General features: G+C 43.3%; 2 protein-coding genes across 2 annotated transcripts; both read right to left on the bottom strand.

Annotated features, from left to right (window-relative positions):
- Positions 1-2,597: 2,597 nt before the first annotated feature.
- LOC308289807 (protein NLRC3-like) lies at positions 2,598-5,016 on the bottom strand (the record flags this gene model as incomplete). Its single annotated transcript, XM_080731567.1, has 2 exons — positions 2,598-4,203; positions 4,949-5,016. The coding sequence occupies 2 exons, from the start codon at positions 5,014-5,016 to the stop codon at positions 2,598-2,600; spliced, it is 1,674 nt and encodes a 557-aa protein (XP_080587693.1).
- Positions 5,017-15,534: 10,518 nt separating this feature from the next.
- Positions 15,535-18,419, bottom strand: LOC308293425 (uncharacterized protein). The gene is made up of 4 exons (XM_080735942.1): positions 18,380-18,419; positions 17,865-18,024; positions 16,986-17,211; positions 15,535-16,356 (listed from the first exon to the last, which is right to left on the bottom strand). Exons 2-3 carry the CDS (start codon positions 17,965-17,967, stop codon positions 17,009-17,011), a joined length of 306 nt encoding a protein of 101 aa, XP_080592068.1. The 5' UTR covers positions 17,968-18,024; positions 18,380-18,419; the 3' UTR covers positions 15,535-16,356; positions 16,986-17,008.
- Positions 18,420-22,349: the final 3,930 nt, after the last annotated feature.

Below are 22,349 nucleotides of genomic sequence, written 5' to 3'. Positions count from 1 at the left end.
ATTTGGAAATACTCAAGTAAAGTACAAATACCTCAAAACTGTAAATAAGTACAGTACTTAAGTAAAAGTACATAGTTACTTTACACCACTGGAAAAATGCAGGGTTAATGAAATCATGCAAGCCCAGCATATTTTGCGTAGTTTTCCTGTATATTTTACTGCAACAGATTATACACATAAACATGAATCTTCAGCAGGTGCATGACTGTATAAATGTGGTGGGAGGAGGGGATTGTTGGGGCAGACTAGCACAATATACGTTATGCCATTGGAACATGAAACAAGGGAATCACTGCACTAACCAACATGGACACAGTCCAAGTCTACTCACTGCAGAGACTCCAGTCCAGAGAAGTTCTTCAGTCCAGACACCGGCAACACGTTGAAGTTCAAGTCTAATTCTCTCAAATGAGAAGGATTAGATCTGAGAGCTGAGGCCAGAACTTCACAGCTTCTCTCTGACAACCAGCAGTTCATCAGTCTAAATGACAAATAAAACACACAATGTTTGATTGTCTGCTATAAAATACATTATTCTGAGAACCTGCTTACAACCACCTATTAAAGGACCTGGTCTGGATGGACTGTCTGGGTTTTAGAGTAGAAAACCAAACAGGTTGAAAACAGATGATCCAGCAAAGTGACTGAAAACAGAGTTTATAAATGGTTAGTTCCAATACTTGATTCTGATTGGCTGGTTTCTGATTAAACCAGTGTCTAAATGACACAATAATCTACACCTTGAATCAGTTTATATCAAACCCAGGTGCGTTATTTCTTTCCACAGTGTTGTGAAGCTGAACTAGAGAAGGGAGCGCTTGATTTTCTCTCAAATCCTGCCATGCAGGGCTTCTAAGCACCGCCCACACACATAGGACGGTAACTGAGTGCCTCTGGGCGGGGCTTGTAAAAACACCAAGCTACTAGTAACAGAGCTGCATTGTGGTATTGCCACTTGGATTTTTTTTATTTACCCTGATACTGACAGACAGTCTTTGAGTGGTTTGAGTGAATTTAGTGAACTGTACACACTGTAGTCACTGTACCGCCTCATTATCCCAGTCAATGTGTGTTACTATGATATCAACCTTATTCATGCCACAATATTCATATTATAATCACATGATAAATCACTGATGGAAATAATGATTGTAAATTAATCTCACCGTAGAGTCTCCAGTCTACAATGAGGACTTTTCAGTGCAGCACAGAGTAGATCCAGTAGATCCAGGTGGTCCAGTAGGTTGTAACTTAAGTCCAGGTGTCTCAGATGGGATGGATTAGAACTGAGAGCTGAAGACACAACTTCCATGTGTTGCTTCTGGAGGTTATGCCTAAAGCCAACAAGTCTGTAATTAGAGGTGGTCAATCAGACCACACACACACACACACACACACACACACACACACACACACACACACACACACACACGTCAAGTCCATTTATTTATAAAGCACATTTAAAAACAAGCAGGTTGACCAAAGTGCTGTACATCATGAGAACGCAGTAAAAACAAATACAATACAAAGCAAAAACAATAGAAACATTTGTAAACATTTAAAACCTTGTAAGAACAGCTATAAAAACAAAACATTTAAGATATAAAACAATGACAGATAAAAGGCACAGGGAGGGAGGGGTCTAGGGCTCAAATGCTAGGGGGAAGAGGTGTGTTTTAAGTGGGATGGAAGCAGGGCCGGCGTGTATATGTAGGTGAACTAGTCTACTGCCTAGAGCGACGCTTCTGAGAGGCGCCGAAAATGTGTTGGGGAAAAGACAGAGAGAGAGGGAGAGAGGGAGAGAGGGAGAGAGCGAGAGCGAGCGAGCGAGCGAGCGAGGGAGGGAGGGAGAGAGGAAGGGAAAAAAAGAAAAAAGAAAAGAAAAACTGACAGCGGCAGTGTTGGCCAACCCGGTGCATGCAGCTATTAAAAAATGTGCCAATCACTGCACCTGAAGCCGTTCGGGGGAGGGAGAGGCGCCCACGTAATGCCCAAACAGCTGCCCTGCCCTGGTCAACACACACTCACTCAACTCAACCCCCAAGTCTGAACTCAAGTAAACAGGAAGCACAGACAGGTAGTATAACTAGCAAATATGTAAAAAAGACTAACTATAAAGATTATTAGGCTGTGAGTACAAAAAGAGGCGGTGAAGGAGAAATAATTACAAAAAACACCATTAAGTCCACCACCGTCAGAGAAGGGCACACAGAGTTAGAGGAATTAATTTACCCAAAACCAGGATGATTATACAAGAGGATTTTCAGAGGCTCATTACAGTAATGCCCGCTGTGTTCATTTCTGAAAGGTAAGGTCTGACTGGCAGCTGCCCATTATTATTTGTTTTATTTGCTGTGGTTGATCAACTTGCTGACTGCTGCTGGCTGCACACAGTTTGTGTGTCATGTGCTTGTGTGTGGTTATATGCACAACGGCTGTGCTGAGCGCTGACTTAACCTTTGTGTGTGTATGTGTGTGCGTGCGTGCGTGCGTGCGTGCGTGAGTGCGTGCGTATCACTGTTGATTTAACTATCATGTCTAGTTATAGTGTAGTGGTGTGAAGATACAGTACATTGTTTCTGTTCTAAATTTTCTATTCACATGACTACTAACCGAGCCTTTCTGCTGTTCCTCACAGCTGGGATGAGTCTGAGTCGCCCAAACACGTCTGTGGTGTATTTGTCCAGGTCCAACTCCTCCAGAACATCCTCTGACATCTGCAGCATGGCGGCCAGAACTGAACACTGGGTTGGAGACAGTTCTGTCTTTGATCTGTCCCCTGACTTCAGGTACTGTTGGATCTCCTGATGCACTGAGTGGTCGTTCATCTCCATCAAACAGTGGAAGATGTTGATACATCTGTCAGGAGAGAAGTTGCCTAAAGGATCTTTCATCGTCTTCAGGTTGTTGATGGCTCTCTGGATGCTCTCTGGACTGTACTGTGTCTGAACCAGTAGACCTCCTAACAGACTCTGGTTGGACGGCAGTGAGAGACCATGAAGGAAGCGGAGAAACAGGTCCAGGTGACCATTCTTACTCTGTATGGCTTTACGGTTGGCTGCGTACAGGAAGTCCTCCAAGGACATGTCACTGGTGTAATCATGTCCCCTTGTGTCACGTCCCAGGAATGTCTTCAGTACCTCCATGTTCTTCTGTGTGAAACAGTGGAACAGGTAGACTGCAGCCAGAAACTCCTGGATGATCAGATGAACAAAGCAGTAGACTGCTCTCTGGAAGAGCACGCCCTCTCTTTTGAAGATCTCTGTGCACACTCCTGAGTACAGCGAGACGTCTTTCACATCCAGACCACACTCTTCCAGGTCTTCTTGGTAGAACATGATGCTGCCTTTCTCCAGATGTTCAAACGCCAGCCTGCCCAGCTTCAGAAGAACCTCCCTGTCCTTCTCCATCATCTTCTGTTGATTCTCTCCCTCTTTTCTGTTTCTTTTCTTGTTTCTTTTCTTCCCCTGATGAGGCTCATCATACTTCAGCTCCTTCCTCTTTGTCTGGACCAACAGGAAGTGGCAGCACATGGCAGTCAGGGTCGTGGGCAGCTGTCCTGTCTCGTCTGTCTTCACCATGTCCTCCAGAACGGTAGCGCTGATCCAACAGAAGACTGGGATGTGACACATGATGTGGAGGCTCTTTGACGTCTTCATGTGTGAGATGATTCTGCTGGCCAGCTCCTCATCACTGAACCTCTTCCTGAAGTACTCCTCCTTCTGGGGATCTGTGAACCCTCGTACTTCTGTCACCAGGTCAACATGTGCAGGAGGGATCTGATTGGCTGCTGCAGGTCTGGTGGTTATCCAGATGAGAGCCAATGGGAGCAGATTCCCCTCAATGAGGTTTGTCAACAGCCCGTCCACTGACGATGTCACTGTGACATCAGAGATGATGTCATTGTTGAAGTTGAAGGACAACCTGCTTTCATCCAAACCATCAAAGATGAGGCCAACCTTCCAGACAGCGAGCTGCTCTGCTGTGACCTTCTTCAACGTTGGATGGAAAACATGGATCAGTGAGAGAAGACTGTGCTGCTCATCTCTGACCAAGTTCAGCTCCCGGAATGAGAAGGGAACCAGGAGAATGACATCTTGATTTTCCAAACCCTTTGCCCAGTCCAGAGCGACCTTACGCACAGAGAAGGTTTTTCCAATGCCAGCGACGCCCTTGGTCAGAACTCTTCTGATTGGTGTCTCTCTGCCAAGGAGGAGGGGCTTAAAGATGTCACAGCAGTTGATTGGTTGGTCATGGAGGGTGTTCTTCTTGGAGAGCGTCTCAAGCTGGTAGACCTCATGTTGGTTATTAACCCCTTCACTCTCTCCCACTGTGATGTAGAGCGCTGTGAAGATGCTGCTGAGGGAGGGCACTTCAGTGACGTCTGTCACACGATCCAGACTGTTCAAAGTGATCTTATAAACCTTTAAATCCTCCTGCACACTGACACCTGCTATGAGAAGACAATGAAGACATTTTAAACATTCAGCTTCATTTATAACTTTACATGCTTACAACGGTTTACACACATTATTAATGTGTTAAATACCAGTAAGACTCCCTAATCGGGAGATAAGCGACCGTCAGGTCACAGCGTGATTTTAGGGCAAAATCTGTAGGAGCAGTGTCCAAAAATGTGTTTGAAAAAATCGGCCTGATGGTGGCGCTATATGGGACAGATCCATGTTGATGACATGAGTGTAGACATAGTGTGTACCGATTTGTGTGATTTTAGGGCAAAATCTGTAGGAGCAGTGTCCAAAAATGTGTTTTGCAAGAATCGGCCTCATGGTGGTGCTAGAAGAGGGCCATGTGTGGGATAATATAGGTATCTATCTGAATTGTTTTAGTCCAGAGTTGATAGATGTACCCTTTTTGACAATGTTTCTTTTTTTATATTTTTATTTTTTTGCTAAATTGTCCAAATTATTTTGCAAAATTGTCTTACTCTGTCCACTGCTGGTCTGAGCGGATGTCTTCAGTCCAGGTGTGGTTGTGAATGTCTCTCCTGAACATCTGGACGTCTGCTCAGTCCTCTTCCTCTGTCTGTGGAGATGAAGAACTTTATTAGGACTATATGCCACATCCCGGCTGCTCTCCACTGAGGCTACCTCAGTGGGTCAGTGCCAGAATTGATTTTAAGATTTTACTCATGACTTTTAAATGTGTAAATGGCCTCTCAGTCTCCCAGTTCATGATGATCTCTGACATGATAGAACCCTACAAGCCTGTGTTCAGCATCAGATCATCATGCTAGAACCCTACAAGTCTGTGTTCATTCAGATCATCATGTTAGAACCCTACAAGCCTGTGTTCATCAGATCATCATGTTAGAACCCTACAAGTCTGTGTTCAGATTAGGGATGGGTATCGTTTGGATTTTTACGATTCCGGTTCCGGTTTCGATTCTGCTTATCGGTTCAGGTTCCAAACGGTTCCTATTTCGGTTCCAAAATGGTTTGGTTTTTACACAAAAACATTTTTTTTTAAATTTAATTTTAATGTTTAATTTACAGTTTTATTGAATCATTTAAAACATATTTTTTTAATTGAATTTGAATGTTTAATTACAGTTTTAATGAATTATGACAAATGAAATCATATTTCAATGTCTTCAGCGATACTCTTATTCTGAAGAGATTAAGAAGTCGACCACCGCCTGGAAGTCTTATTGCGGCTAGCACACCATATCTTATTCTGAAAAGATCGGCTACCGGAAGTGTTAGATTTGCCAGCTTAGATTTAACAAAATAACACAGCTCGGCGAACGAGCGACAGAGAGCTGAGCCCGCAGTCGCACCTTAACCCAGAGAGACACACGGGGGTCCGCAAGCACTTTTGCTGTTGCCGTACAGTCTTTCAGATGAATGCCACGCTGTCATAAATGTTTCGACTTCATCTCACGTCTTTCTGGCTGTGCAGGGCTCAGCTGAATGAGTCCGGGGCGTGGTTTTGCCTTGGCTCTCCTAGAATTTAGAAACTCGCCAGCTGTACTGGTGGATGCTGGATGGGCTGCTAATTTTGCTAGCATCGCTGTTGTTGTTGTTGTCCCCCGATTGTGTGTGCGCTTGTGTGTGTGTGTTTGGAGGAATACAAGAGCCGCTTCCCAATTCAGAGTGTGCGCCCTTCGTAGTGTAGCCCGTGTAGGGCTTGTCCTGTGAAGTGCACGTAATGTGATGTAGCCTTTTTTAGAACGGATAGCACGTCTTTTTTTTTTTTTACTGGTGCGTCTAGGAACCGATAAGCGGTACCGAAAGTAAATATAATTTTTGGGTACCCAGGAACCGTCATGTCCTTATCGGTTCTGTCCCGGTACCGACTTTCGGTACCCAACCCTAGTTCAGATCATCATGTTAGAACCCTACAAGCCTGTGTTCATCAGATCATCATGTTAGAACCCTACAAGTCTGTGTTCATCAGATCATCATGTTAGAACCCTACAAGCCTGTGTTCAGATCATCATGCTAGAACCCTACAAGCCTGCATGTGTTCATCAGATCATCATGTTAGAACCCTACAGTCTGTGTTCATCAGATCATCATGTTAGAACCCTACAGCCTGTGTTCATCATCAGATCATCATGTTAGAACCCTACAGTCTGTGTTCAGCATCAGATCATCATGTTAGAACCCTACAGTCTGTGTTCATCAGATCATCATGTTAGAACCCTACAGTCTGTGTTCATCATCAGATCATCATGTTAGAACCCTACAAGCCTGTTTTCATCAGATCATCATGTTAGAACCCTACAGCCTGTGTTCATCAGATCATCATGTTAGAACCCTACAAGCCTGTGTTCATCAGATCATCATGCTAGAACCCTACAAGCCTGTGTTCATCAGATCATCATGCTAGAACCCTACAGCCTGTGTTCATCATCAGATCATCATGTTAGAACCCTACAGTCTGTGTTCATCATCAGATCATCATGTTAGAACCCTACAAGCCTGTGTTCAGCATCAGATCATCATGTTAGAACCCTACAGTCTGTGTTCAGCATCAGATCATCATGTTAGAACCCTACAGTCTGTGTTCAGCATAGGGATGGCCAACGGTTAACCGTTACCGGTAAACCGATAAGAAATTGGTTACCGGTAAGCACTAACGGTCAATTTTGACCGATAAAAAAGAAAAGAAAAAGGAAATCAACCCATGTGTCACACCAAAAGCCCCGTACACCAATATCTACGCAACATCAAGTCATCAAGTCATCAACCATGCAACTATACGCGCTGTGGTCACACATTTCTGGGACACCAATATCTGTGTAACATCCACGCAGCATTCACGCAACTGCGAGTCGGCTACGCTGCTTGATTTTGGAGTCGTACACGCTGACTTGTTCAACAAATGCTCCGTCGTCGATTGGATTTTACAAAACAGACCCCCGTCACATTGAATCCCGTTAAGAAGAGCTTAAAACACAACTTTCTAATGTTACATGTTGATGACGACGTGAGGAACGCTAAAGTCGTCTTGGTTACAGAGAGTAGCCTAGGATATGCGAAAATAGCACAGCTCATAGTCGCAAATTCAATGATCGCTGCATCAGCACACACAAAACACGGTCGAGAGAGAAGAAAATGAATGAAATGGACATCACGTTTAGCCGATTCAACCATTCCAAATGTCATACGATTGAAAGTTATTGCTCTACATGCGAGCATCTCGTTGCTGCTGTTTTTAGGCGAGAGCCAGGGAGTGCACAGAATTTTAGAGAGGCATGGGCTGAAGGGCCTTTTGGTGGACAATTCTGTTGATAAAAGTTAAGGGCTCCAGCCCTCTTTGCTGTATGTGCGCACGTGCCTGGCCTGGCGAAAGCGCATCACATTACAGATTGATCGTTTCAATCCCACGGTTTCTTTGCAAAAACACATTTCTTTTAGAAAACATTTGTATTCTTGTTTCTCCTAGTTTTATTGTTTGTAATTTGTAAATATGGCACTTTATTATGGGGAAAAACGGGTGTATTTTCCTTTTTTTTAAATCGCAAAAATAGCACATTTTTGAACACATTTCCTTAACAGTTAACGGTTAATTAACTGATAAGGCCTTTCGGTTATCGGTTAAGAAAAAATCTCCATTTGGCCATCCCTAGTTCAGCATCAGATCATCATGTTAGAACCCTACAGCATGTGTTCAGCATCAGATCATCATGCTAGAACCCTACAGCCTGTGTTCATCAGATCATCATGCTAGAACCCTACAGTCTGTGTTCATCAGATCATCATTTTAGAACCCTACAGTCTGTGTTCATCATCAGATCATCATGTTAGAACCCTACAGCCTGTGTTCAGCATCAGATCATCATGTTAGAACCCTACAAGCCTGTGTTCAGCATCAGATCATCAGATAAGAGCCTCCTGGAGACTCCCACATCCAGGGGGGGGGAAAGTGGGACTGAGTTACCAGGGCCCAAGGTGGAGGGGCCTTCATTATTTTATACTTTAGCTATTGAAAAATAGCAGATATACAAGCACACAGCGTGGCACCAAGTGCCACGCTGCGAGCTTGTAGATCTGCTATTTTTGAAAAGCGAACAAGTGTAACTCAAATTTTGCTTATTTTGCTAAATATCCCCTAACCCTAACCCTTTTGCTAAATAATGGGAGGGTCCATGGCCAAATACATATCATTTTGGGGGTCCTTCACAGGAAACAGTTTGAGCACCACTGACATAGAATCATACGTTTTTTCAAAAAACTATTCAAAGACTTGCACAAATGTTCACGATTTTTCAAAAATAGAAGATCCACAAGCTCGCAGTGCGGCACTCAGTGTCGTGCTTTGATCTTGTATATCTGCTACAGTATTGTTCAATAGTTAAAGCACAAAATAATGTGTAAAAATGTGTCCGCTGTTTGTTCCCCTTTAGACTCCCACAGAGTCATGGTAACCTACAGTGGGTTATGAGCAGGCAGAGTAGTTTTTCTTATTCTGAACGTGTTAACACGTTCAGAGCAATGAATGTGTTTAGAAGCTCAGGAGGATTGACATACTGTGTGTGTGGAGGTCCAGGTTCACTGAAGACAGGAGGTATTCCCATAGACCAGTCACTCTTCATAGACACACAGCTGGGTGTTGGAGACTCTGCTCTGTGGTCAACACTTCTGGAATCACAACAATATTCATACAATTATCATGTGAAGTCAATGTGTTCATGATCATTAGTTTTTATGTCCCATTACAGAACAATATCAAAGCACAACATCTCAGGGTTTATCCCCTCTACATTATTGCATAGTTGAACTTCAAACTTTATTGTCAAAGATTAACAGGGTTAAAAATAACCAAAAAAACAGTATCATTTCCAGTTTTCATGAAATAAACCATCTATAGATTGTTGAAAAGACAGAAAGCAAATCTTATATATCTGAGCATTGATCAGAGTCCTGCTACGAGCCAGATATCCATGGATATCCGACAGGGACCAGAGTTTGATGAGTGCAAACGGGTGGAAAATATACTTTTATATGTTCATGGGGATGGGCGGGACAGTTCAAATATGATTATTTTGGGGGTCTCCAGTTCAAATATGATTATTCTGGGAGTCAAGGCCTGAAAAGGCTGAGAACCACTGCTATGAATACAGCTTGAAAGGGGAGGATACTGTTATTAAGACTGTGTATTGTTTTCATCCATTATTTGCACATTATCATGATAATACTTTGTTGTGTTATGGTGTTGTGTATATTGTATAGTGTTAACAGGAGGATTGACATACTGTGTGTGTGGAGGTCCAGGTTCACTGAAAACAGGAGGATGATGTTTAGAGCGGTCACTCTTCATAGACACACAGCTGGGTGTTGGAGACTCTGCTCGGTGGTCAACACTTCTGGAATCACAACAATATTCATACAATGATCATGTGAATGAAAGAGTCTGTTTGTTATAGATTCTGTATTGTTACATTGTATTTTATAAGAGAGTAAAACTCCATGATGAAGTAACAGTAAAAGCATTGTGATAAAATATCACTGGAAAGCAGTAAAATGTACTAAAATGGAGCCATACAGTAGATCTACATGGCAACACTGAGTGTACATATTGTAGATTACACATAGCCTGGCTCCAGCCAATAGACCCGCCCACTCTCTGAGTGAACTGCATCTCTTGGTCTGGATGTGTCATATGACGTGGCTCTTGCTAACGAAAACCTCTCAAACCGAGCGAAACCGACCAATGAATTCAAAGCAAGAGAGAGGGGGGGTGGGGTGAAAATCAACAGAAACAGTGGAGGGAGGGGTGGCTGCGTGGCTCACCAGAGTTCTTAATTGCTCCCTTTGAACTTCAAAAGGGCAGTCATTGATTGAGCCATACAAGTGTCGAATAGCTCGTTAGTGATTCTCTCTAATCAGTGAAACATCAAAGACAGTGACCTGTTGGGTGCATGTCATTGAGGGGAGGGGGAGGAGGGATTGTTTTGTGTGCAAAAGTCAAACACAACCCCTCCCACCAGATCGCTTGTGATTGGGAATTTCAAATTTGAAATCCCCTCCCCTTTTCAATCAAATAGTATGCAGACAGGCTCAGACTCTTAAGCTCCAGCGTAGAGTCTTGAAATCAGGCTAGATTACACAACAGGTAGTTCTGACAAAGCAATCTGATTGGTTTAATTAGCCGTGATAATAATGAGCATTATGGAACGGGTCTCATAAAACAAAGAAATCAGCTGTGCTGGTTGCTATGGCGCTGAGTCGGCTCATGTGACCTTCACAACGGTCGGCAATCTGATTACTTCCGACCGCCTTCCGACTTCGCAACCGCCTTATCTTATTTCACCCAGAACAGAACAATTACAACCACTGCCATCCGTGCTTTTGTTATGGTTGGTAGAAAAGGGCTTGATTTGATCAAGAACGTGATCTGGAGATAGGCCTAAATTACGAGATACATTCTTTTTTATGAATTTCATAACATGATATTGTATAGTGTTAATGGGAGGATTGACATACTGTGTGTGTGGAGGTCCAGGTTCACTGAAGACAAGAGGATGATGTTTAGAGTGGTCACTCTTCATAGACACACAGCTGGGTGTTGGAGACTCTGCTCTGTGGTCAACACTTCTGGAATCACAACAATATTCATACAATGATCATGTGAATGAAAGAGTCTGTTTGAAAGGGGAGGATACTGTTATTAGACTCTGTGTCTTGTTTTTTGCACTATTTTTTGCATTATTTGCACATTATCGTGATATTACTTTGTTGTGTTATGGCGTTGTGTGTATATAGTGTGTGTATTGTGTAATAGGAGGATTGGCATACTGTGTGTGTGGAGGTCCAGGTTCACTGAAGACAGGAGGATGATGTTTAGAGTGGTTACTCTTCATAGACACACAGCTGGGTGTTGGAGACTCTGCTCTGTGGTCAACACTTCTGGAATCACAACAATATTCATACAATTATCATTGTGAAGTCAATGTGTTCATGATCATTAGTTTGTGTCACATTTTAGAACAATAACATATAGCACAACATCTCTGAGTTTATGTCCTCTACATTGTTGCATAGTTGAACTTCAACTTTGTTAAAAATGTCCATTTCCAGTTTTCATGAAAGAAACTATCTATAGATTGTTGAAAAGACAGACAGCTAATCTTATATATCTGAGTATAGATCAGAGTCCTGCTACGGGCTGGGTATCCGTGGATATCCGACAGGGACGTGAGTTTGATGGGTGAAAACGGGTGGAAAATATACTTTTATATGTTCACGGGACGGGCGGTACAGTTCAAATATGATTAGTTTGGGGGTCGCCAGTTCAAATATGATTATTTTGGGGGTCATGGCCTGAAAATGTTGATACCCACTACTATGAATACAGCTTGAAAGGGGAGGATACTGTTATTAGACTATTGTGTCTTGTTTTTATCCATTATTTGCACAATTATCATGATATTACTTTGTTGTGTTGTGATGTTGTGTATAGGGTGTGCCAATTGGGGAGAGTGTTTTCTGCAGGTGATTCAGTCCGAGTGTATCAAAGGGTGCGTTCGGAAATGCGCACCGGGTGTGTGTAGTGAGTGCCTAAACCTAACCCTAATCCTAAACCTAACCTCAGTAAAACTATGCCTAATCCTAACCCTAATCCTAACCTTAACCTCAGTAAAACTATACCTAAACCTAACCCTAAGCCCTAACCCTAACCACAGCCGGTGCACATTCTGAACGCACCCTTTGATTCGCTCGGACTGAATCACCTGCAGAAAACACTCTCCCGTGCCAATTGTAGTCCTAGAGCGGCCATATTTTGTCAAACATAGGTGTTCTGATTGGAGTAGATCATTAGTTGGAGTAGATCATTAGTTCTATGCCAATCAAACATTTGAAACACCTGGGTTGGGACCCAAAATATGGCCACTCTAGGACTACAATTGCGTCACCGTTGGCACACTCTATAATGTATATAGTGTGTGTAATGTATTGTGTATTGTATAATAGGAGGATTGACATACTGTGTGTGTGGAGGTCCAGGTTCACTGAAGTGAGGAGGTATTCCCATAGACCAGTCACTCTTCATAGACACACAGCTGGGTGTTGGATACGCTGCTCTGTGGTCAACACTTCTGGAATCACAACAATATTCATACAATGATCATGTGAATGAAAGAGTCTGTTTGTTATAGATTCTGTATTGTTACCTTGCATTTTACAAGAGAGTAAAACTCCATGTTGAAGTAACAGGAAAAACATTGTGATAAAATATCACTGGAACGCAGTAAAATGTACTAAAATGGAGCCATACTGTAGATCTACATGGCAACACTGAGTGTACATATATTGTAGATTACACAACAAAGTAGTTCTGACAAAGCAATCTGATTGGTTGAATTGGCTGTGATGATAATGAGCATTATGGAACAGTCTCGGATACATCATGATGGTTGAAATAAAATCATATAAACAAAGTAACACGCAGTCAGTCTGTATACTGAACACATTGTGAATTGTACAATTCTTTCACAAACAGCACACATAGTACCTTGAATTCTATATATACCCTGAGATCTTCAGTTACTGGAGTAAGAGAGGGAACATCTGTTTCCACTACCCAGGACGGAGGCGCGAGAGACTAGGAAAGTCCTTTGTGCCGGTCGCTCTCATGCAATACAATGAGACTCATAACGGACGCTTGCCAAGGCCTAATATGACAACCTAGGACAACCTAGGACAACTGTTACCTTGCACTACTGGAACAAAAGTTGTACTGACTCTGACCTCTAAGTACTTTCCCAGAGAGGGTTGCTTGTGGTGTCTTGCTGTAGCACCCTTTCTTGCTTTTTTATTCTTGGTTTATTTACACTGACTATGGTCACTTATTGTTTGGCCCTGCGCTGTTGGGTTGTGTTGGTTGAACTGAGTACTATTGCTGTGTTGATATGGCGGTGAGATACTTGTGTTGCACTGACTAGCATTGACTGTTATGAACACTTTTGTTTGACACTGTTAGACTGTTGGCTCTTTGTTAAACTGTGCTTTGAGTATTGCTTTTTTGTATGTGACATGCCACTAGTATAATAGGAGGATTGACATACTGTGTGTGTGGAGGTCCAGGTTCACTGAAGTGAGGAGGTATTCCCATAGACCAGTCACTCTTCATAGACACACAGCTGGGTGTTGGAGACTCTGCTCTGTGGTCAACACTTCTGGAATCACAACAATATTCATACAATGATCATGTGAATGAACACATAGACCCCTCTGCCCCCAATTCCCCTGTCCCCATCTCTTGACCACAGTCCTCCACTTCCAACAATATGCTGAGCCAAAGCAGAAATGTAAAAGACCTGCTACAGAGCATGCTTTGGAGGCAATGGGCTTTGCTTTGGACTTTATTAAAAAGCCATAACTAAAATTGCCAAATTATTGTAGTGGAGTAAAAGTAAAATATTTGGATCCGAGATGTAGTGGAGTAGAAGTAGAAGTACTGTAAATTGGAAATACGCATAAAGTACAAGTACAGTACTTAAGTAAATGTACTTAGTTACTTTACACCACTGCCATTGTGTGTATATGGTACAGGAGGATTGTCTTACTTTAAGCGTGGAGGTCCAGGTTCATCTTTAGACCCACAGCTGGCTGTTGGAGACTCTGCTCTGTGGATGAGATGTTTGTCTCTTCCCTCCTCCTCCTCTCTCTCCACACACTCACTCATCTTTGGTCTTTATTTAACCTGTCAAGATTAGCAGAAAATAGGAAATGATTAATGAATGAATGTACAAAACACACACACACACACGCACGCACACACGCACTGCGACGTGTTGTGAGTTTTCGGTGCTTGATACCACACTGAACTAAGCACAATCAAGTGAATACCCAGGTAGCAAAATTCTTTTGGGCCAGAATTGGCCCACATGCAGCAAGCCGAGAAGACCGTATTTGGCCCGAATCCGGTTGCCGGACTTGGGCCCGATCTGGCATGAATGACGGCCCAGAATCGGCCCAGTTTCGGCAGCCGGGTCCGGCTGCCGAAACTGGGCCGATTCTGGGCCGATTCTGGAATCGGCCCAGAATCGGCTCAGTTTCGGCAGCCGGACCCGGCTGCCGAAACTGGGCCGATTCTGGGCCGTCATTCATGCCAGATCGGGCCCAAGTCCGGCAACCGGATTCGGGCCGAGTCCGGCTGCCGAAACTGAACCAGCATGGGCCAGAGAATCGGCCCAGAATCGGCCCAGTTTCGGCAGCCGAGTCCGGCTGACTCGGCTGCCGAAACTGGGCCGATTCTGGGCCGTCATTCATGCCAGATCGGGCCCAAGTCCGGCAACCGGATTCGGGCAGAGTCCGGCTGCCGAAACTGAACCAGCATGGGCCAGAGAATCGGCCCAGATTCGGCCCAGTTCTGGGCCGTCATTCATGCCAGATCGGGCCCAAGTCCGGCAACCGGATTCGGGCCGAGTCCGGCTGCCGAAACTGAACCAGCATGGGCCAGTTCTGGCAATTTTGTTGGGGTGAGTCCGGGCCAGAATCACCCAATCAAAATTGCCAGAACTGAACCAGCATTGGGCCGGCGTGGGCCAGTTCTGGCAATTGTGTTGGGGTGATCCAGGCCCGGAATCGCCCCAACAAAATTGCCAGAACTGGCCCATGCAATTTCTGCCATACTAACCCATATGTAAGCAGGTTGACAGCCTGTAAAAAGTAATGACTAACCCATTCTGACAGAGCTACTGCAATATCTGCCTATGGATAAGCTTATTACAATTAAGCTCAGCCATAGGCAGATATTGGGGTAGCTCTTGCAGAATACTGGGTCAGCCATCACTGCATTACCAGAAATGATCAGTAACCCACACAATAAAAAGAAGAAAAGAAACCAGTGACATATTAGCTTGTACCTCATTGAAAAATGCATGACAATATTTTTAATTTAAAGTAACAAGTGATCCCCCCCCACACCGCAAAGAAAGAAACATATATTTTTAACAACAATGTCCAATTTATTACAGAAGATGAATTTATTCAAAAGAATGATAACAAAATGCACCATTTGCTGCTTGATAAGTCCTTTGAGGTTTGTTGTTTTAACATGGATTTAACATGAAATTTCACAGCAGGTAGGCCAATGTTATTAATTTCACAGCAGGTAGGCCAATGTTATTAATTAAATGACCCAACAGCAACGTAAAGTTAGCAACTGCTGTGTTTCAGAGAGTTCACCTTACCTTTCAGTTCGCACTGAAAAAGCGCACATAACTGGTCATTTGTATATAAGCTGCACTGAGTGCATTCTACAACATCACCATGTGCAATTTATTACAGAAAATTGCAAAGGGGAAAAAATCCCAACTTGAAGTGGCAAAATTGTGCAGCCCTACCAGTAATACAGGTACAGTGGTTTTCAAACCTTTGGTATTCAAGGCACACCAGGTAAGATAAAATCTCAAGACACACTGATAAGTGCAAAGTAGCCTCTATAGTCTATCACTCTTCTAGAGGTCATCACTCTAAACATTTTCTAATGCCAAATACAATTTCCAAACAACTATGTTACTCGTGAAATATGTATTAGCCAAATCATCCAGGAATTAATTTGAAACTTTGAAATTACTACATCAAAGCAACAACACACATTTAAACCACATAGGTCACAAAAACCAATATACTGTAGCTTATATAACAATAACATTCATACGAGAACATCTTTTGTCGCTTTATATGGACATGGAAATAATCAGTAAGGTGCAAAACAAGGTGCAAAACAAAAGTGCAAAAATGTAGGGTTTGAACTTGTACACAACCCAAAATAGTAAGGTGCAAAATTGGAGGGTTTTAACGTGTACTTAACCCAAAACAGCTGCAACAATTTGGGCTTTGAACTTACTTAAACGCCAAACACCCACCAAATGGAGACCTAAAAGATGGATAGAGAGGGGGGGGGGATTGATAGAGAAGGGGGGAAGCAGATACAGATACACTGTTAGATAGAGACAGATACACAGCTAGACAGAGACAGATAAACACATGACAGTGGTTGCCACTGGCAACCATTTTGAGATATTTTTTTAATCAATTTGATGTTTTAACATAAAAGCAAGCAAACAGCAAAGCATGCAGCCCCAAATGTGTTTTCTTATTTATTTGTTTGGATACTATTTGGTGCATGACTGACATTTAAATATACTGTTAGTCTTAAAACACTTGCCCTCTCACAGACATTCACCCTATTTACATTTGTGGTACAGGTCATACCACAAATGTAGGATAAATATTTTAAGCTTCAGACACTAGACACAGTTATGGCCACACTCGACTGGAATCTGTGGCCCTCACACACTTTTTGGTGCCAACTGCCCACAACTACTGTGGAATCATGTAGACTAGGACAGACTCTGCCCAACTGGGTATCCCCGCTAAAAGCAGGGGAATTATCTTGTAGTGTATCTTCAGCTTTAGACAGACCAACAGATACATAGTCAAATTGACAGACCGTCACATGGACAGACGGGCACTTCAGACAAATACTTTTGGAACACAACTTACTTATTATCGTCTCTCAGCCCGTCTCAAGGCTCATCTTCTCCGTCCTCCATCTCTGTCAGTTCAGCTTGTCTCTCGGCCTGGCGTCTCTCGGCCTGGCGTCTCTGTCTCTCGGCCCGGAGTCTCCTTCCTCCCCCTCTGTCGGATGCGAGTTGCAGCCACCTTTTGATGAATGCCTCTATTTCACCATCAGATGCATTTGCGGTGCTTTCATTTCGGCGCACAGCTCCTTAAAGAACACACAAACGAACAGGCAGGTTACGGCAATTCACAAGAAAATCCTAATTTTACTTACTGACTTGACCATATTGATCGCAGACCGCCGAATTGAATTAATGTCATACCCTGACAGATTTTGTGATATCAGCAAATATCGTATCAGTATTGTTGTATTGTATCGTAATGAAACTAGTGATTTATACCCCTATCACCAATGTGATAAAAGTGGTGTTGAAGTCTTGAAAAGGTATAAAGAAAATGTTATTGAATGTATTAACATTCATGAAAGAGTTTGAGAACCACCGACATAGAAACATAGGTTTTTAAAAAAACCTTATAAGGATTCTGTATTATTAATCCTTCACATGAAAGAGTTTGAGAACCACTGACATAGAAACAGGTTTTTCAAAAAACCTTAGCGAAGGACTCAAAAGACACTTATAGAATCAGGTTTTTGACACAAGCTACAAGCATTTGTGTCCAGCCAGGGATGAAGTCAATTTGTGGGACCGGCGCAGATCAAAACATCTGACACTTCCATGATGCACTGCATCAGATAAGTTTCCTGTGTTGGCACTTGGCACCATAACTCCCATTCAGAAAGCAAATAAGTATTACAAAAAATGCTTTAGAAAATGAAGAAACTATACTAAAACAACTTACTCAGGACAACATCCCTAATGGCAAGTGAGTGAAAGGCAATCTTATCATTTATCCCTCGCCAGTTCATCGTCTGCGCCAGTTGGTTGGTCAGTAGTTTGGCCATGATTCTCCACACCGTATCCTTTAGGGTCAAATCACCTGCCAGGCCCAAGACCGTGATCTGAAAGACAAAATTGTTCATTGCAAATGTTACTGTGCCTGTACGTACGTACGTGCGTGCGTGCATGTATATATATATATTATTTATTTTCCTTTCTTTTGTCTTTATACACTGAACAGCCTAAAAAGGCCCAAAGTGAAAACCAAACTATAAAAAGTAATATAAAATACAATTGTTTGTACTTTTCACAGTAGTTCACCGGCCACTACGGCTCAAAATCCTGTCCATGAATATCACAAACAAGATCGGTGGAAAGGCTGTGCCATAAACCTCTAAGGGAGGTATACTTTTTACATGCATCCATATGGCATAACATCTTTAGTGAAAAAGGCCATAGTGCAACAATTTCGCCTACCAGGTTTTGTTTGTATTCCGCCTGTGTAGCAATGGCCTCCTCAAGCGTCTTCAGATCATCCAGTGAAGTCAATGGAATGCCAGAAACCTGTGGCACCTCGGTTGGCTGACGAGAAGAACGTTGCAATTGTAGCAAAATCCTTTGCTGATTTTGCTTAACTATCTCCAGGGAAGTTAAAATCTCGCGTAGAACTGGGCGTAGAACTGCTGTAAAATACAACACAACACACTTATCAAGTTAATATCTGAGATCTGTAAACAGTGACATCACTACAATAAAGAAGCCTACAAAGCACTAAACGCAAAGTTAAGACTGGAGGTATTTGGTCACAGAAAGAAAGAATGGTCATAATTGCTGTCAGACACTTACGATCACACACAGGGGGGGGCCTGTGATGGCTAGAGGTTGGTATGGAAGGGTTAGGACAGCCAGACGTCGTCGTCCCCGGGTTAGGCATTGTCCTCTCCAAGTGAGGAGGGCTAGGCGTTGAACTCCCCGAGTGAGTAGGGCTAGGCGTCGTCCTCCCAGGGTTAGAACGGCTAGGTGTTGTCCTCCCCAAGTTAGGATGGATAGGCGTCGTCCTCCCAGGGTTAGGCGTTTTCTTCCCCGGGTTAGGTCTGTGGAAACTTGGAGAAATGGTGGACTCATAGGATGGTCTGGTCACGGTGGCAGCCGGAGCAGACACACTGGTGGCGGCCGGAGCAAGAATGGCTCGTGTGAGGGCAGCTGGAGCAGCAATGGCTGGTGCAGGTGCCAAAGGAGATTGACCCCTGGTAGCTCTCCCTCTGGATTGCTCATGACTGCTGGCATTCACATCTTCTTTGCTTGAGTCCAGGAGTTTGCTTGCAGCTCTATTAACAAAAAATGTGTCAAGTTATCCTTTATTTATCCCCACAGGGAAAATCATCCTCTGTAATTGACCCATCCTCTACTACAGGGGTGGGCAACTTTAATGGTGGAGAGCCACATTCACTCCAGAGGGCCACAATGCATATACAGTCAAAATTTGCAAAAATAGCAGATCTACAAGCTCAAAGCGCGCTGCAACGTATTTTGAGCTTGTAGATCGGCTATTTTAATTAGTAGCTGGTGATTAAGCTACTAATATAGACTGAAGTAATTAAAGTGAGTCATGTTTGCATGTTTGGAATTGTAACAGCTGAAAACAATAATATATCAGGCCGCAAGTTCTCCATGTATGCTCTACTAGGAACCTTCCTAGAACTAGGAGCAGCGGGCAGCCGCAGTGCAGCGCCGGGGACCAACTCCAGTTCTTTTGCAATTACCTTGGTCAGGGGCACAGACAGGAGTAACATACATGTCTTTTTATGGTGGGAGGAACCCGGAGCACCGGGCGAAAACCCACACAGACCCGGGATGGACTGGGGTTCAAACCTGCGACATTCTTGTTGTGACACAACAGCGCTAACCACTGAGCCACCACATGTAATTCTACGGTAAAACTGGACATGAAAAAGCAATGTAGCTCTGTGGCCAGACAGACTGGTGTTGCTTCGTCAGCGTCATGCTCCTGGTAGCAAATAATACAGGTGTTCGGTACCCATCCCAGCTTACTTTCGCTTCCGTTTCTTGAAGGATGGACGAGTATCGTGCTCATCGTCTGTCAGATCTGATGTAAGCAGGGCCGCTGGGAGCAGCAGACGTGCCTCGTTATATGTATCTGGAAATAAAAGTTAACATTTTACTAAATGCTGAAATCAATACTTTTCTCTGTTTATTGTTACCCATAAATTGAATGTGATCTGTGGTTGCCAAAGATGAAATTATAATTAAAGCATACCCTTTGTCTTCATTATCCGGACCCGATAGGTTGACCAAGAATCTTCGGGAGGGTCTTCCCTCATTATGGCACGGTCACACAGGGCTCTGGTGTCATAGGGAGGCCAAAAGCTGTGTCCATCCTGCACCCAGGAGGCTGGAACCACCTCTGCGCCTCCCTCATCAAGGAATTCGACAATGTGGTACATTGTACCTCAAATTGAAAGGGATAAAAAAAAATTACACAAAAATTTTACATTTACAAAAAACACATTTTGACACTCTTATTGTATATACTAGGAACTAGGGATACAGTATATCATCAACCATATTGTATCAGCCCATGCTGGGGGGTGTCACGATTTACATTCTCAATTGAAAATCGTTCAAAAGGAGCTGTCGATTTGAACGTTGTACTTAAAAACAGGATCGGGATTCTCCAGGACCAGTGTTATTTCTGCCTTTCCACCCCACTTGCACGCAGCCGAAAACAAACACTCCTTGAATGACAACACAGCAGCAGCTGAGCTGACAGTCCCACACACATGAGCTGAACTGCAGTCCGCTGGTAGGCTGCATTCTGTCGGACTAGTTATCTTCTTCTTAAAATGTATTAAATCTTTACACAACTTTTTAACTGCTTATGAATTACTGGTACCTCTATATTAGATACAAGAACAAATGTTTGATCAGTGAGAGGACTGGATTGCTATTGGTGGTTGTTGCACTGCACAGCAGCGGTGAAGAGCAGTGAATCAGCTCGGCTCTCAGTTGACCTGCACCGGCCAGTCGCACAGGAGAGGCCTAGCGGGAGTCTCACGTCTTTCACCTCTGAGTCAAAGCAATTGTAAACAAGCGTCTTAAGAGATCGACTTCATCTCACCACAAGTCTTTTGAAATAAACATTTTGTTACATTTTGAGTTATGTAAACAACCAAAGTGTCGTAGATATGACGACAACGGTTTGCTATTCAGTGAATTATTTTTTTATGGCCCACTGAATTGTTTTGTTTTGCAGAATGGCAGACAGGTATTTTTTTTAGACAGTGCCAGTGATTTTTTATTTGCTATTGACACAATTGAATCGTGGATTTGGAGAATCGTGACACCCCTAGCCGGTGTTGGTCATTTTGGCATTGGTGCTGCATATCGGTTATCAGTATCAGCCAAACTGTAACCCTCCCATGCCTGTGTCAGACGGTCTTTTGCAATCAGAGCAGGCTGACTGCAGCAGAACAGATTTAATCCGCACAGCAGCAGTACAAAACAGATGTGTTTCAGCCTTTGGCTTTCCTCAGGCTCAGCATTAAAGCTGAAGTGTGCGACGTTTTGTGCTTAATTACGTTTTAGATCGGGTGCCTGAGGTGGATTCCGGGTGAAAAAATACATTTATCTTTTTGGAGGTTGGATCGTGATCTAACCTCCCTTTTCCCAGAAAATGGAAACTTTTCTCTGATTGGATACTTTTTACAGGTCTGGATACTTTTTACAGGTCTGACACTGGGAAACAGAAGGTCAGATTTTGATTTTTACCCTGAATGCAACGCAGACACCCTCGAGTCTCTACGAGAATATTTTACACTTATTGTAACACAAATAAAATCCTAATAATCACCAAGGCTGAAACATCAGTTTAATATTTTTGGTGTGCGGTTTAAACCTTTTGATACATTATCTATGAGTCCTGCCATTTCACCTGACACTTCATGACGGGTAACTCACAGTTTGTTGTCTTCTTGTTAACCTCCCGCTGCTTGGCGTGGGCGTTCAAGCTGAGATATGGGAAACCCGCTCCACTCAGTCCTGTATCGTGGCTTTCAGGTTGGACCACTTGAAGCTTTGTCAGGGTTCTGGTTCTGCAGTTCAAAGGATATGCAAGACTCCCATTCTCAGTGATGATAATATGGTCTGATATCTTGTAATGGAAAAAACATCAGTGTCCACTCCAGGTCTAAATGTTCACTGTAGGCTTGTAGCTAATAACTAGCATTGTCCACCTAGCAATATCCAGGCACAAGGTTAGGTGCCTCTTTGCTTTGTAACAGCTTCACACGTGTCCAGTGTCTTTATCGTCCAGGCATCTGAATTAGTTCATGGCAGCTGTACCATGTTTGCTCAGTGTCTCTGAATCAGTCTCACCAGCTGTGGTCATCGGCAGCCAACTATGTTGGCACTTCAGAAATAAACCCAT

The sequence above is a fragment of the Nannobrachium achirus genome, assembly GCF_963921795.1.
Source record: "Nannobrachium achirus genome assembly, chromosome: 1".
NCBI lineage: Eukaryota > Metazoa > Chordata > Actinopteri > Myctophiformes > Myctophidae > Nannobrachium > Nannobrachium achirus.
This window is presented reverse-complemented; position numbering and strand designations above follow the sequence as displayed.